The 15,797-nt window shown below is 32.7% G+C and overlaps 1 protein-coding gene across 1 annotated transcript; it reads right to left on the bottom strand.

Moving 5' to 3' along the window:
- Nucleotides 1-4,194: 4,194 nt before the first annotated feature.
- On the bottom strand, nt 4,195-7,363 carry LOC131046201 (triacylglycerol lipase 1). Its single transcript, XM_057979879.2, has 9 exons — nt 7,100-7,363; nt 6,907-7,011; nt 6,597-6,737; nt 5,820-5,930; nt 5,573-5,716; nt 5,441-5,484; nt 5,169-5,248; nt 4,796-4,888; nt 4,195-4,712 (listed from the first exon to the last, which is right to left on the bottom strand). Exons 1-9 carry the CDS (start codon nt 7,280-7,282, stop codon nt 4,405-4,407), a joined length of 1,209 nt encoding a protein of 402 aa, XP_057835862.1. The 5' UTR covers nt 7,283-7,363; the 3' UTR covers nt 4,195-4,404.
- Nucleotides 7,364-15,797: the final 8,434 nt, after the last annotated feature.

Raw genomic sequence — 15,797 nt, 5'->3', positions numbered from 1 at the left:
TTGTGCTTTCAAAATGAAAATGAGTTGTGTTTTTTTTTTTTAATAAAGTGCCCGAGGTCGTCGGAATTCCAATGAACACGGGCATAGGTCGTCGGAATTCCGACGAACATGGGCATTTTTTTTTTAAAAAATCAAATTTTCACACAATGCTCCTTGTCCATCGGAATTTAACCCCAAATGTATTAGTGAGGGAGAGAGAGGGAGATTGGTAAAATGAGAGACAGACAGACAGACAGACAGACAGACAGACAGACAAACAGACAGACAGACAAAGAGTAGGATAAGGAGAGGGGGAGGGAGGGAGATTGAGAAAAGGAGAGGAGGAGAGGGAGAGAGAGGGAGATTGGAGAGAGAGACAGAGAGACAGAGAGAGACAGAGAGCAGGAGAAGGAGAGGGTGAGAGACATGAGGTATAGAGAGAATGAGAAGAAGAAAAGGGTGAGAGACTCGGTAGAGAGAGAAGTGTGAGGGGGAGAGATGAGATAGAACTCAAGGAGGATAATTAGGTCTCAGAATAGACAAAGATGGTGATGGGAGAAGGAAGACGAGAGAGAGAGAGAGAGGAAAAGAAGAGAGACATGCATGTATACAAACATATATACATATATCTATATAAATATATGTATATATAATTATAGATATGCATATATACATACATAAACACATATTATATATGTATGTCTATACATATGTGTAGTAAATGCTAAGTTTACAAGCATATATTATTATGTCTTCATAACCCGTACGGGTTTTGTGAAACACAAAATAATGGTTTTAGTTCTACATAACTCGTACGAGTTATGTAGAACTGAGAATAGTACATTTTGTTTTTCAAAACCCATGTGGGTTATGTAGAACTGTGAATAGTACTTTTTGTTTTTCAAAACCCATACGGGTTTTGGCTTGGTAAGAGGGTTGGAAACCGACCCTAAGGGTTGCAAGCCCATTTTCCCCCCATTTTTTTCCCCTTTACGCATTTTTTCATCTTCCAACATGATTTCTCAACTAAGTCGTCATTAGGTTTACAAATGATCAAGTGTGTATCTCTAAAATTAGCACCATAATCTCACACGTCTTCTCAATTTTCTAACCATATAATTTTTTCTATTTTTGGACAACATTAGCATAGTAAACTTTAATTTTCTTTATCAGTGCCTTGATAGTCCTCACAGACATATGTCCACCATTTTTTAAATAACTTTTGATATACTTGACCAAATTCAAAATAAATTACATATTATTGTTCTACACTAGATTCTATACACTTTTAAAAAAAGGAGGTTTGCATTTTCGATTATTTTGATGCAAGTTATGTCCAGCGCATGAACAAGTAACAAATTTTTAGGATGTGGTCACTTCAAAAAATCTTTAAAAACCAAATACTCAACGAAAAATTATAAAAAAATATACAACTTCTATATCTCACTCTTACCTATCATCCTACCAAAGGGTTTTGCAAAATACTAAATCTAACTATATATTTTGTGCAACGCACGAAAACAGCTATGTTATATTTTTTTTTTAAAATCAAGAACAGTTTTTCGTGTGCGAGAGGTTTGACCCTCTTAATCTTATCCAGTTTTAAAAAACTTTAGTAGTTTAGAAACTAGATTCAAATCACTACAGTTCTTATTCTTTTCTCAACTCCTAGTTTTTAAATGCATGACCTTCAAATATCTCTTTGAAGTTCAAGTTAACCTGTTTTTAGAAGAAGAAAAAAAGTGGCCACTTACACCCCCATTTTTGTTCACCATCTTGGTGCACTTACCCCAATATCACTTCTTACAATTGCATGTCATAGTTGAGCTACGTTGGCTTTCTCCTCGCCTTCCTATGGTCTTGACTCTCAATTTGCAGTGGCATTTATAGTCACTTGTGCCAATCTGGCAATGGTGATTTAATAATATCTGGTCGATGATTACAAAGCCTAAGCTTGCCCATTTTGTTTAGTGTATTATTTTCCAAGGCTTTCCCATTGTCTCTCATCTCAAGTATATGGTGGTCTTGGACCCTCATTGCTTGTTTTGCGATCAATTAGAGACTTTTAAATACCTTTTATGGTTCTTCCATTGTGCTCAAAATTTGTGGAGTTGGATTCATGACTTTTTTCGTCCCTTTCAGCCAGAACCTTTTTCCTAGCACATGGTTCTTTTGGCTGACTGACCTCACATTCCCTTTAGGTATACCCATATTTGGCATGCTTTCAAGGTGGAGATCCTTTTTTCCCTTATGGAAAGATAGAAATTTCTTTATTTTTGCTTACAACAATATTGATACTTTTGTTTCACTTTATGCTAAAGCTACTATTTGTAATATTGTGATTTTGCATATTTAAGTTCAAGCCAACAAGGTGGTTCTAGAGGTTGATCACCTCCAGGAATTATTTGTCCATTGGGGCAATTCCCCTATATTATGGCTAGGGTTCCCCCAAACAGTTCCACCTCTCACGGTCGCTCTTCATTGTGTGGTCGTCGATGTTGAAGTTTCTCTGCTCGATGCTCTCACTCTCTCAAACCCCAAGGCCCTTGTCGCCACTCTGGTGGCAAGGGTGGTTCTCAATGGTGTTCTTCTCCTCCACATAGAAGCTCTACCTCTTGATGGCCTTTGGGTGCAACGAGGTCGATTCCTAATGGTAGTAGTGGGTGGCCCTCAACTAGTGGTGGTGGTTACCCAAATAGCTCAAAGTGGTTCTCTTGGCTAGATATGGGTATTTCTCCAATAAGGATTGAAGGTAAAGAGGAGGGCGAGAGGAATGTTGACAAGGGGTGGTCCTTTCCTAACATCACCTTAAACTTCGCTGATGTATATGGTAAACTAGATGACCAAGACCTCCCTCCACCTCCATCTGGGATTGTGTTGGCTACTTAATTGTCTTTCTATTATTTATTTCTTGGGCTTGGCCCATTTTTACTTTGTTAAGTTTCTTACTTTCTAGGTTATGCCCATGTGACTTTGCTTTCTAGGAACTACCCATGTGAAGTTTTGCTTTCCAAGAACTACCCATGTGATTATGAGGGGTGACTTTGTGTCCCTCTACTATTTTTTTGTAGATATGTTTATTATATTTCCTTATTAATAGAAATTGATGCACATATTCATCAAAAAAATGACATCCACACAAGAACCTTGAACTCCACTTAGTTCCTAATCTAATGTTCTAAATTTGAAAGCTAGGTAGTAACACAAGACAAATCAAGTTGTCCTATCACTAACATTTTAAAATGCACCCTAAGATAATCACATGGTAGCATTACCGATCCAACATGCAATGGTAAGTGCGTTAACATCCTCGATTGTGTTAGCTCATAATACAAAATATTTGTATTGTAACTTCTTGTCCCTATCTCTTGGTTCCTCATGTTTTGCCTCATTAAGTTAGTAACTAGAGAAAGTCCTTACACAAACCAAAAGAAAAAAACTCAAATCTATGATACAAGTGAATGAAAAGGAAAATAAAAGGTTTTCTTTTTCTCTTTTCATTATGAGAAATTTTTTTTTTTTAATCTTTGACATGAATGAATTCATTTGGGGAGATGAGTCAATAATGGAACATGTTCTAATAATTGTAATAATCTTTGTTAATTAAATGTTCAATACTTTAATTAGTATAATATATTATTTGCCACTTTAAAGATGTTAGCGTTGATCATGGGTATCCTTTTTCAATGAAATGTATTATTTAGTGTCGGAACACTAATAATTTCTCCCACAACCTAAAATTGCAAATAATTTGTTCTAGAAAGTAGAACGTGTATTTATTATTATTAGCTTGTTATTTTTGGCATGTCTATTTAGCTTCTAGAATTTATCTATGTAATCTCTAAGTCATCTATATAATGAGGCATTTGTAAACTTTTTTTTCGAAGTCCAATAGAAACTAATCTTTGTACTAAGCATAATGTCCATTTCTTGTCTCTATCTACCAACATTTAGATCTTAAAAAGCAACCAATCATGTGGCATTTACATCTCTATGCACATACAAAACCTAACAAAATCATCTACATCTCTTGAAGTCTCTTACATTCTGAATGAAACGTTGATTGTAAAAATTGATACACAATCAAAATCAGAAACATAAAATCAATATTTACAGATTGTAGAAATCTGCTTTCATTTAAATGCACATTATAATCTATCTTATTTGAAATCTTTTGAATACATCAACAAAACGTATGTTGATGAGACATCATACTTGTAAAACTCAACCTTAATTATAAATAAGAAATTTTCCAAATAAACTACAGTCAAACATTAAAAACGATGTGAAATTACCACTAGAAAGACACCAAAATTAAAATAAAATTTTCCAAGTAAACTACAGTCAAACATTAAAAATGATGTGAAATTCCCACTCGAAAGACACCAAAATTAAAATACTACATCAACCAAAGAATTTATAAATTTATTTCCTTCCATGGAAGAACTCTAGCAGATAGGGATATACTTCGACCCAGGAAGAGGTTCCATGTAAGAAGTCCTCATGATCGTACTTGGGCTTGAATAATACTTTCACTTCTCCAGGCAGCTTAGCAGCCACATGTCTCACATCCTCTGCATCTGCCACTCTATCTTTTCCTCCATGTGCTAGAAAAAATGGTAGCCTCTTTGGAATTGCTGATAAATCATATGAAGGAGGGGAAATACTCCAATACTTGGCTAGATTTCCAAAGAAACCATAGTCATATTTCCCAAATTTTCCAGAGCGTAGTACTGCACAATCCAAGTGATTCTGATTACAAATTAGAAGTATATCACACATAAAATGAATTAAGTTTACACAATCTGCTACTTACACTGAGCCAACTGTGCTAGGTTCTTAGTGGCTGTTGACTGCCTGTATTTATTATAGTATGCCGTTCTCGACTTATTAATACAGCAGGTGGGTCCTGCACACATTCCAAGTAAATTCCTGAGATTGTTTAATTTAGACCAATCATAATAGATTTCCCTTTCCTGCATTTTTTTGTGATTGACAAGTTTTTCATATTACTTCAGAATAAATCTTGCAGGGTATCATTAAGAACCAAGAAAATTCAGTCTGAGGCATTGGCTAACACAACTTGGCTTTAATTTTCTTAACTAGCATTAAATACTTTGGAAGTCTTCTTTATCCCATTTATTAGGTGACCATATAAAAATATATATCAAAGATTACAGGATAATTACCAGTGACTAAGGTAGATAAATCCCCACAACCAGATCCTGCGTTTCCGCATATCCTCTTTGAAAGCTGATCTACTTCCGGACTGTAACACCAAAAGGAAACACTCTCATAGTCAAATAGATTCAAATTTTAGGTAGATCATTGAAACCCAGTAGAAAATTGTCTATTAATATAATTTTTAATGAATCAATGAACAAATCAAAATTTAAAATGTGCTATTTAAACCAAAATAATGATAAATGACTTTAAACTTCAATAACAAAAATGTTGTTACCTTGAAGGATTGAATTCATACATGTGAAGAAGAAGCAAATCGACCTACACAAAGCCACATGTCACAGTCTTATAGAGTAGGCTGTATCAATTACAAGATTTCATGCAAAAAAGAGAAGAATTAATCTTTTACCTGATCTACTAGGAAAAAAGCAGCGGCTCTGATCAAGGGTGAGGGAATCTTATTTAAGTATGCCACTGGGCTAAGCATGGCAGCCTTCTTCACAAGGCCGGCTATCTCCTTTTGAGTAAAAGCTGCAAATCCAACCATTGCCCCCTGCATTAGAAATACTAGTGTTACATGAAATCCCTTATGTAAATGGAAATGCTCAATAGATAGATGATTTATGTATGATACAAGAACTGTATGGAGCCTGCACCTGAGAATACCCAACGTAGTAAATGGGTTGTCGTGTCATATTATTTACAAAATAGAGCATTGCTGGCAGATCATAAGATACCAGTTCATCGCAACTCCAATCCCAGAATTCCTTCAATTTGACCCACCAAAACAATTGTATCAGACGCAGTACGTGACAATGTAAAGTTATAATCCAAGAAAGCTTTGTCAAATAACCCACTACAATTTCCAATTTAATTCAAAATTAGAGGAGAAAATCTAATGGTGAGCATTTAAATTTCATGTTTCTCAAAATTCTATACGACAAATTCAAATTACTTCTAATTTTCTATAAGATGATTAAGGTTTCAAGTTCGTATCATTAACTGTAATGCTACATGGCACATGTCTTTTGTTGAGATGTCTAAAAAGATTTCAAAAATGGGGAATAGCTATCCAGATCCTAGAATGTACTAAGTCATGTTAAACTGATGTATTGATGTCATATCATGTAATTTGTTCTATTTTAGATCTAAAGAATACATTTCATTTAATTATGAGTTTTCATGATCAGCACTAACAACTTTAAAATCTGATTATTTGAATATTAAATTGTCAGCACTAACAACTTTAAAATCTGATTATTTGAATATTAAATTGACAACTATTAGAACATGCTCAACTTCTAGAACTTTCCCTAATCTCCATGACTTCTAAATATTGAAAAGACTTACTTCCATCGTGGATCTAACCTGATTTAGAAATGCGAGGGAGATTGGATAACAAAACTGCAAAAAGGCTTGTGTGCAAGCCGTACCTTCTGTTTTCTGTTGTAAGTTATGTGACCATAGGTGAAATTGGTTGTACGCGTGCTTCCAATCCACACATCATAACCAGAGTCTGCCAAGATAAAAGCCAAAGACTCTTTGGGCTCATCCAGAAGCCACCCCTCACCACCCTGCAACAGACATTTTACTATATAAAGACCCACTTATAAGTTATAAATTAAGTGTATAAGGGAAGCCTTGCAAACCAAATGCATTGAAAAGATTAATGTATAGAAGTATAACAAATCCCAACATTAGATATCTTATTAACAAATCCAATGTTCTGCAACTGTCCAACACCTGGAAAATTCCATGATATAAGAAAACAGGTTCTTTGTGGGCATGGCGAAATCTTGGACGGGACATCCTTTGCATAGAGAGTAAGAATCCATCCTTGGTGGGAACCTGACAGAAGAAGAAAAGGTTCTTATCCATGTTCTATACTGAAAAATGACCCCAAAAAAAATAAAATTCTGAAGAAAAAGAAGATTACAATGAACTCTGCACAGTCATATCCTTTAGACCATACAAATGTGGCACACATTCCATTAGGATTGGCAACTGGGTGAGCTATCTGCACAGAACCCAAATCTATACAAATCACATGGAGGGTGTCCCATTTCAGACAAAGCAATAATATGTTAACCGCAAACCATGTATTCCTAAACGCCACCATTGCTATGTCTACACCTGTATTGCAAAAAACTTTCTGACTATAAAATGAATTGCCGACACTTATGGTCAAACATTTTAGTTGTCGCATTAAATGCTATACGACCATCTTTCCCTCAACAGTGTTGATAGTATAGCACCAGGCTTTTATTATCTTTATGTACTCTTACCAACTCAGAGGCAGCTCATCACATATATGTAATTAAAGCTGGAATTAAACATCAAAAAATATGCATTTCGTTTATTCTCTGCTTATTTAATGATGGATTTTGTCCTCTTAGTTTTGCAGCCAAGATTGAACAGGGCTCTGAAAAAATGTACCATTGGGAAAAATACTCAACGATCTTAATTGAGGAGGGACCAAGGCCTCTACTCAGTGATGTACCACTGCAAAAATGTACTGGAAAAATGTACTAGATGTTGACTTAGATATCTTAAGTTTTTTCTTTTGCTTTCACATATATATTTCAATATCGAACGAGATAAATAAAAGTACAATAGAAAAAGCTCTCAAAGGTAGCTCAAAAAATCTGTACAATCAAATATCGGCCACAAGTTCAAAAAAATCTGTACAATCAAATATCAGCCACAATTTCAAATGATAAATTAAATATCATTAAGCAAATTTTTACTCTCATATATTTTATGTATTGTTTAGGGGAATGAGTCCATAGTGAAGTGGGCTATCTTCTTTGTTTCACATGGATCAAAATTAAAAACAAGGGACGCAAAGTATCATGTTTTTGTCATGAGCAGAGTTAGTCTAGAATAGATAAAGGTAGAGTTGAAGATAAGAGGGAGAGGAAGACAAAGAGAAATAGATAGAAAGAAGTAGAGGTAGAGATAAAAATGGAAAGATATAGATAAGAAGATAGACAAATAGAGTGGAAGAGGTAGAGAGAGAGAAAGGGGACAAAGGGATAGAAAGAGATGTAAGAGATAAGTATACATAAAGCGAGAGATAGAGAGAGGGAGGGAGAGAAAGGGAGAGATATCGGTAGATGAGTAAGAGAGAAAAGATGGCGATGAGAGATAGGGAAAGAGATAACTAGAGGATGATATAGAGATGTAGAGACGGATAGGGAAAGAGAAAGGAAGATAGGGGTAGACAAATATATGAAGAGAGAGAGTGTGTGTGAATAGGAGAGAGAGGTATGGACAAAAAGAGATAAATTGAAGAGGAAAATAGAGTTAGAAGGAGAGAGAAAATGATAGATGGAGATAAAGATAAGAGATAGAGTGAAAAACAGAGAGGTAGAGGTAATGAGATAATTTATGTGAAACAAATAGTTATAAATTGAACTAATTCTAATTACTTTTGATTATTACTTGTAATTTCATATAAAGACATAAATAATTAAAACAAATTTTAAACTTAAATCTAAATTGAAATGAAACCCTACTAAAAAGATGAAAAATCAATTTGTAATGTTATGATTTATTTAACTCAACTTATATACCTTATAATAATTATTAATATTAGTAAAAATTTATTTACAGTCTTTTTTATTTATTTTAATTACTTTTAATTATTATTTATAATTCTATAAAAAATAAATAATTATAATAAATTTCATTTTTAAATCTAAATTAAATGAAGAGTATTAATAAGAAAAAAATCAATTTATAGTTTAATAATTTACTTAATTCAATTTATATATACATGATAATAATTATTAATATTAATTAAATTTTTATATAATATATATTAAAATTAATTAATTAAATATTATGATATAAATAAAAATTGACAAATTGACAAATTTTTAGATATATAATGTCTAATATTTAAATTATTAAATATAATAATTATAGAAAATTAAAAGGTTATAAATTTATAAATAGTCAAGAAGACCAAATTTGAAATAATGAGTTAAATTGATTTTTTTTTATCAGTATGTTAAATTGAATTTTTAATTTAGTAAGAAGGGAGGTAAAAATAAGTGTGAAACCTACATTATATAAAGATAAATATGTAGACACCTAAAAATGGTCAACGCTTGCGGAGTCATACTTTAACATTTGCGCATTGCCTCATTTTAGGTTTTTGCGTCGCATTAACATTTCTCCTATGATTCGTACTTGGTTTTTATCATTTGCGACCATAGAGTCATTCTTCTACATTCTTCATTCGTCTCGCTCTCGAATTTGGTCTTGTCAACAACACTATACAGTCATGATTTTAATCGATCTTATCCTATTGCATCAATATGCGTGCTTATTTGTCATCATTTTGGACATCGTCAATCCTAATTAGGGTTTTGTCCTCCTGTCAATCTTGCGATCAATTTGTCATCGATCATTGTACTCTTATCAATCTTGTCGATTTATCATCAATCCTTATCATTTTCAATCTTGTCGTTTTAACGATCAATTTGTCATTGGTCGTTGTCATGTTCGATCTTGTCATTTTGCGATCAATTTGTCATTGATCGTGGTCATTTTCAATATTGTCGTTTTGCAATCTATTTTGTCATCGATTCTTGTCCTCATGTTCGATCTTGTTATTTTGTGATCGATTTGTCATCGATCGTTGTTTTTCTCAATTATGTCAATTTGGATCAATTTGTCATTGTTCCTCATCAATTGGCGCTTTTTTTCAATCAAATCATTTATCACATTGGTCATTTATCAATCCAAAATCAAATCGAATCGAGTCAATTATCTTTCAAGACCTAATTCATCTTCTAGGGTTTCGTGATTTAATCATTTAACCTTGTGTGTGTCATTTCTTCCTTTAGGATTAATAAATTGTTTATTTATCCTAAGTCTTCTCATTACAATTAAATGTTCATTTAATTGGCTAATTATTCCTCTTTGTGAATTAATTAATAAATGACAAATTATTAATTAATTTACCTCATTTCTAATTTCCTAATTCCTAATTTCCACCTATTTTCTAATTTGTCAAATTTAATTTCCACCTAATTAACTTGTCTTTAGTGCTCCCTATTTTTGTGCTTCATGCGTCATACTCTTGGCATAGCAAGATGTCATAAGGTTCTAGTCCTCTAAGCTTTGCATTGGCAATATGTCATAATTCATGACATAGAAGGTGTCATAACCTTCTTCTTTTCACTCATTTTTCCCATTTTGAAATCAATTGCTTCTAATATCCATTTCATGCTAAATTTGATCCTATCTCCAATTTATCTATAAATTGGATGATCTTCATCAATCAAAGCTAATTGGTAATCAGACTATTGAATTTCTAATCACTTTGTCAAATCACGCTTCTAGTATTCTTGTGTCAATGTCAATCTTGCTTTCTCAATTAGGTTTATGCACTTGAAGGTGAGATCTACAACAAAACTATTTGGAGAAGAAAGAAGGACAATGGAGCCGCATGAAAGAGCATTCAAATCGTACCTATGGTTTGCATAATCTTTTTGAATGTTTTTATTTTATGTCTCTATTGAGTGTTGTTTAGGATAGATCATTGCAATGAATGCTTTTGTGATTGAGCTATTACGTTTATCTTGCTTTGATGATTTCTAGATTCTAAGCTACAAAATATATAATTAAAAATATAAAAAAATAATTTAAAAATTATAAATAACACAAAGATGATATAATTTTTTTAATATCTCATCTATTTTTTTGTATATTCAATCATCTATTTTTTTTGTATATTTAATATGTTAAAAAATTTAAATAAAAAAATTGTAAATAAGATGAACCATGAGATAACAAAGAAAAAGTCATTTTTATTAAGAGAACAAAGAAAACATATAATATTAAAAAAAAAAAAAGATTTAAAACAAAAGACATGGATATATGTAGGGGCTATGGTAAAAAACAATAGAGCTTTTCATAGTTTTGTTTGCCATTACATTACATAATGCAAAGACATATATTTATTCATATATTATGAAGGTTGTAGAGGGAGAGGGAGAGGTTGCCATTACATTACATAATGCAAAGGTATATATTATGAAAGCTATAGAAGGAGAGGGAGAGGGAGAGGGGACAAATAAAAAAATACATATGACGATGATGAAATTATGATTATGTTAACTACTTAAGTCTTGAGACTTGATACAACAGAATGCAAGACAATAGGTGTCAAAGTGACCTAGTGGAAGAACTAGATTGTTGATGTAAGAGCCAATATGACATACATAATATTAATTTTGAACTCTTTAGTGCTCTTTGTGATAGACAAGTTGTCTTAAAATGATGGATGGGTAAGACTCTTTGCTTTATTAAAACATTCTAGAGTGATGTCTATTTTTAAATGTCTTAGGCTTACAATTTTAAACTTATGATGCAAGAGTTAGTGAGTTATAGTTAGTTAGAAAAGAATCAAATTGGATCTATTAGTAAATTAAAATTTTGTAGAAGTGAACCAATCAATCACATATGACTTAAAATTGAGTTAAGACTCAACTCCCAACCTTATTCTAGTAAAGGCCTTGATATGCTAGAATATGAAAATTGTTTGAGTGAAGGTTAAATTTTATTTTTGAATGTCAAAATAAAAATGTGAGGTTAAGAGAACCAAATCAATAGAAATTATAAACTAAGCCAAAACATCTAAACATATCTAAAATAATCACCTAAAATAAATTAAAAAATTCCCAAAATCATTTTGTATACATGTATAAAAATAAAGTTAACAATCTTATATTTATTATTTAAATAAATTTTAAATATATAAATTATTTATATGTTTCTTCCATTAGTCAATATGTGAGTTTACAATTAGGAGGTTCATTAGATTAGTCATTTTTTTCTAACTCTAAAATTATAATTAACTATTGTATGCAAGAATTCCTTGCAATCTGTCAATCAATTTGAAAACTAGAAACTAACGTGCCAATGAAACTTTTGAATATAAAGACTAACTAAGCTTAAACTGATTTAAACAAGCTAATCTTCCAAAGTGTGTCTCATTGTTCTCTATCTCATAGGATTCCTCAAGTCAATGGTTGCTCTTAGATCATTGAGCAAATGACCTTTGGAATGACAACTCCAAGAATAAGTGATAATGGATGAAAAGTGATCTATATGAAAATGGTAAGCTTACTTAGATATGATTAGTTATGCTATGATAAAGATAATGATATGATAAAGAAACTAACGAGCTATGCTAACATGATTCATAATTAAAATGCTATGTTAATATGATCCTAAATGATTAAAATGCTAATTATCAAAGAGAGGCAAATGCTTGATGAAAGTAGACTATAATTTGGATGCATGAAACTTGGAAATGAATAATGAGATAAATGGGGCCTATTTATAGAATAAATAGGCAATTGGATAGTTAAGATTGAGTAATCTTAACAAGGGCTAGGATTGAATGATCTTCAATCCATGTTTACAATTCTCAACAATGAAATGGTGACAATTGTCAACATGAGATGGCTTGAGAGGAGAGAGAAGAGGCATTAAATGCTTGAGAAGACATGGTGGTTACCCTAGGGGTAAGGTTAGGGTTGAGTTATTGGATAATGCTTTTATCCAAAGGATAAACTCTTGTGCAAGGGTTAATGGATAACCATGGTCAAATAAATGAATGCTTGAAGAGACCCATGGGTTAAAGAAGGGTTAAGTTAGAGAGAAAGTCTCTAACCAAGGGTTGAGAATTGAGTTAACCATTAATGGTTATTGAAGACTTTTGCGGTTAACTTGTTGGAGACACAAAGCCTTTAATGGTTTATGAAGACTTTGAGGGTTTATGAGAAGTGGCCCTTTTCTTAAGGATTGTGCAAATGCTTAGAAGGGGATTAGGCTTAATTAGAATGGATTAGAAGAATCTAGAAGGGGGATTAGATATGCAAGTGGATTTTGTTAGGAGGATGCAGGTGGGAGAGATTTTTGGAATTAATTTGAAATAAAATTATTTATTTCAAAAAGGTGGATTACAACTTGCATTTGAAGGATATTTAAATAAATATTGATTTATTTAAATGCAATTGGATTTTTAATTAAATACAAATTTAATTAAATGGGAAAGGGGGATTTAATTAAATAAATGTGATTTATTTAATTAAAGGTTAGAATGTGGTCAAATGAATTAATTAAATAATTTATTTAATTAATAGAGGAAAGGGGGTGAAATTAATTAAATATGATTTAATTAATAGAAGAATTGTTTAGTGGATTAAATAAGTTACATTAAATATTTATTTAATTAGGTGGTCAGATTTATACGTCTACATTTTGCCCCTCTTTGAAGAGATGTGTGTCCACACGTTGATTCAAAGAAAAATTGTCTGACGATGTTGATAAAAATATTGATTTGCCCCAGATGATGGTACCCTGGTTATTGGATAATGATATGATTGGTGCCCCCTCGGGAGATGAATTAGATAGATTTGTGAATTTTTAGGATTGATCTCCCGATAAAATTATTTGAGTATTTGATTGCTCTGATTGATAAGAGTTTATGATAGAAACTCTAATTTTGATGATTTCTTGACTGTGTCACTGATAGGTTAGGTTGAGATGAACCTATTGATTGATAAGAGTTTATGATAGAAACTCCAATTTTGATAATTTCATGACTGCATCACTGATAGGTTAGGTTGAGATGAACCTGCTGATCGATAAGAGTTTTTGATAGAAACTCCAAGTTTTGATAATTGTGTGACCGCGTCACTGATAGGTTAGGTTGAGATGAACCTGTTGATCGATAAGAGTTTTTGATAGAAACTCCAAGTTTTGATAATTGTGTGACTGCATCACTGATAGGTTAGGCTGAGATGAACCTGTGATAAGTGTTTTTGATAGAAACTCCAAGTTTTGATAATTGTGTGACCTGCGTCACTGATAAGAGTTTGTGATAGAAACTCTCAGTTTGATGATTGCTAGGGTTGATCGATTGAATAGAATTGATTGGATTGATTGGATTTATAGGATTGATAGGATTAGATTGAGATCAAGTCTGGTTTCAAGGACACATCTTGTATAAGAAAAAGATGATCAAAACGTCTAGTTTCAGGAAAGATACATCATGTATAAGACAAGTGATAGATGACAGTTGGATGAATGATGATGATATTAAAATGAAGAATGATTCCATGATGATGTGATAGATATGCATATGATTTTATTGTGACGTGTTCATATGATGATTATGCATGTATCATGATGATGTTTATTGATGTTGATTAAATGATATGAATGCAAATAAATGCAATGATGAATGATGGAGATCTATTTTAGCGATGCAAGCCTAATTGTGTAACATTGTCATTTCGTCGGTCAATTGTTTGTGCTCTTTTTATCATCATTGAGCTTTTAAAAATATTAAAAGTTAGTACAAACATCGATGGTATAATTGAACCATGACAACCTGAGTACAACTTACATGGATTTTGATATTGCAAAATGACAGAAGCATCAAGGTATAATTGAACCAAGATGACCTGAGTGTTGTTTGCATAAAATAGACAAGAGTGAATCATAAGTATATGCAAATGTGAAATGTCTTCAATGATATACTTCCAATCATGTATTGTGACAAATTTGCACAGTACTAACGATCGACTCACAGATAGCAAACAAGGAAAATACCAATCTCCTTCCTTGTTTCTCTAGCTCAATGCATCCTTGAGTCACTTGAGAAATATAGTAACCCAAAAATCAAGATACAAACAGTCAAACCTCATGTTAAAGTAATCAAACCATTATTCAGAATAAATCATCCATCGTGTTGTGTTTTACCAGTCCTAAAGTTGAGTCACACGATGTATGTTAAATTGATCAATGTTGATATGCATTTTGATTTGTGTTTGATGTGTTTTTTCCTATTGTTGGTTGTTTATTTTGTGAAAGTCTTAAAAATGGATTGCCCCCACTAAGTGCAAGATTTTGAAAGGAAAGCACAGCGCGGAAATGCCTTCCTAATGTCAATTAACAGGGAAGAGTGCAATTTAAAAATTTTACAGAATGTTAAGAATAATATAGACAAACAAATAGAATCAACACAAAGACAAAACACCAAGAATAACGTGGGAAAACCCTTTCGGGAAAAAAAACCCACCACTAACAGTTGAACACTTTATTTCCAGTAAATGAATTTACAATAAAGTTTCAGTCTGCAACTACAGGTATTCATCCTCATATTCTCATGAACTGGACACTACAATTGGCATACGATAGTCAGTTCCTTTCCCATAGTTATCCAATGGCTTCATATATCAGATTGTCGATAGTTCATCTGAGCAAATGCACCAACGGTTTGAAGTCTAACCATCTGTGTCAGTCTACATTCATGAGAAACACAATATCCCACATGCACCAAGAAGTCGGGTCGGTTTGTATTCATATACACCGACAAGACCATCTTCAGTGTCCACGTGTTTACCTTTTGGAATCTGGTTCGAGCGCACACCCATAGTCAGTCTCTCCTCCATCGGCCATCGGAAAGACCACAAAAGCATTGCTTTGATCTCTCGATGAACCAGCAGCTCCACTAATGTGGCTCCAAATAGATCAGCTCCATCGGCTTATCGGGATAGCCTTCAACAGGCAGACCCGATCTCTTGATGACACCACAGCGACTCGAT

Source organism: Cryptomeria japonica, chromosome 2 (assembly GCF_030272615.1).
Source record: "Cryptomeria japonica chromosome 2, Sugi_1.0, whole genome shotgun sequence".
Taxonomy (NCBI): domain Eukaryota; kingdom Viridiplantae; phylum Streptophyta; class Pinopsida; order Cupressales; family Cupressaceae; genus Cryptomeria; species Cryptomeria japonica.
This window is presented reverse-complemented; position numbering and strand designations above follow the sequence as displayed.

Coding starts and splice junctions, on each gene's coding strand:
- LOC131046201 (XM_057979879.2), bottom strand. CDS start 7,282: ATGGTGGCGTTTAGGAATACATGGTTTGCGGTTAACATATTATTGCTT. Junction 7,012..7,099: donor ATGACTGTGCAGAGTTCATT/GTAATCTTCTTT, acceptor TTCTTCTGTCAG/GTTCCCACCAAGGATGGATT. Junction 4,889..5,168: donor TTTATCTACCTTAGTCACTG/GTAATTATCCTG, acceptor GAATGTGTGCAG/GACCCACCTGCTGTATTAAT.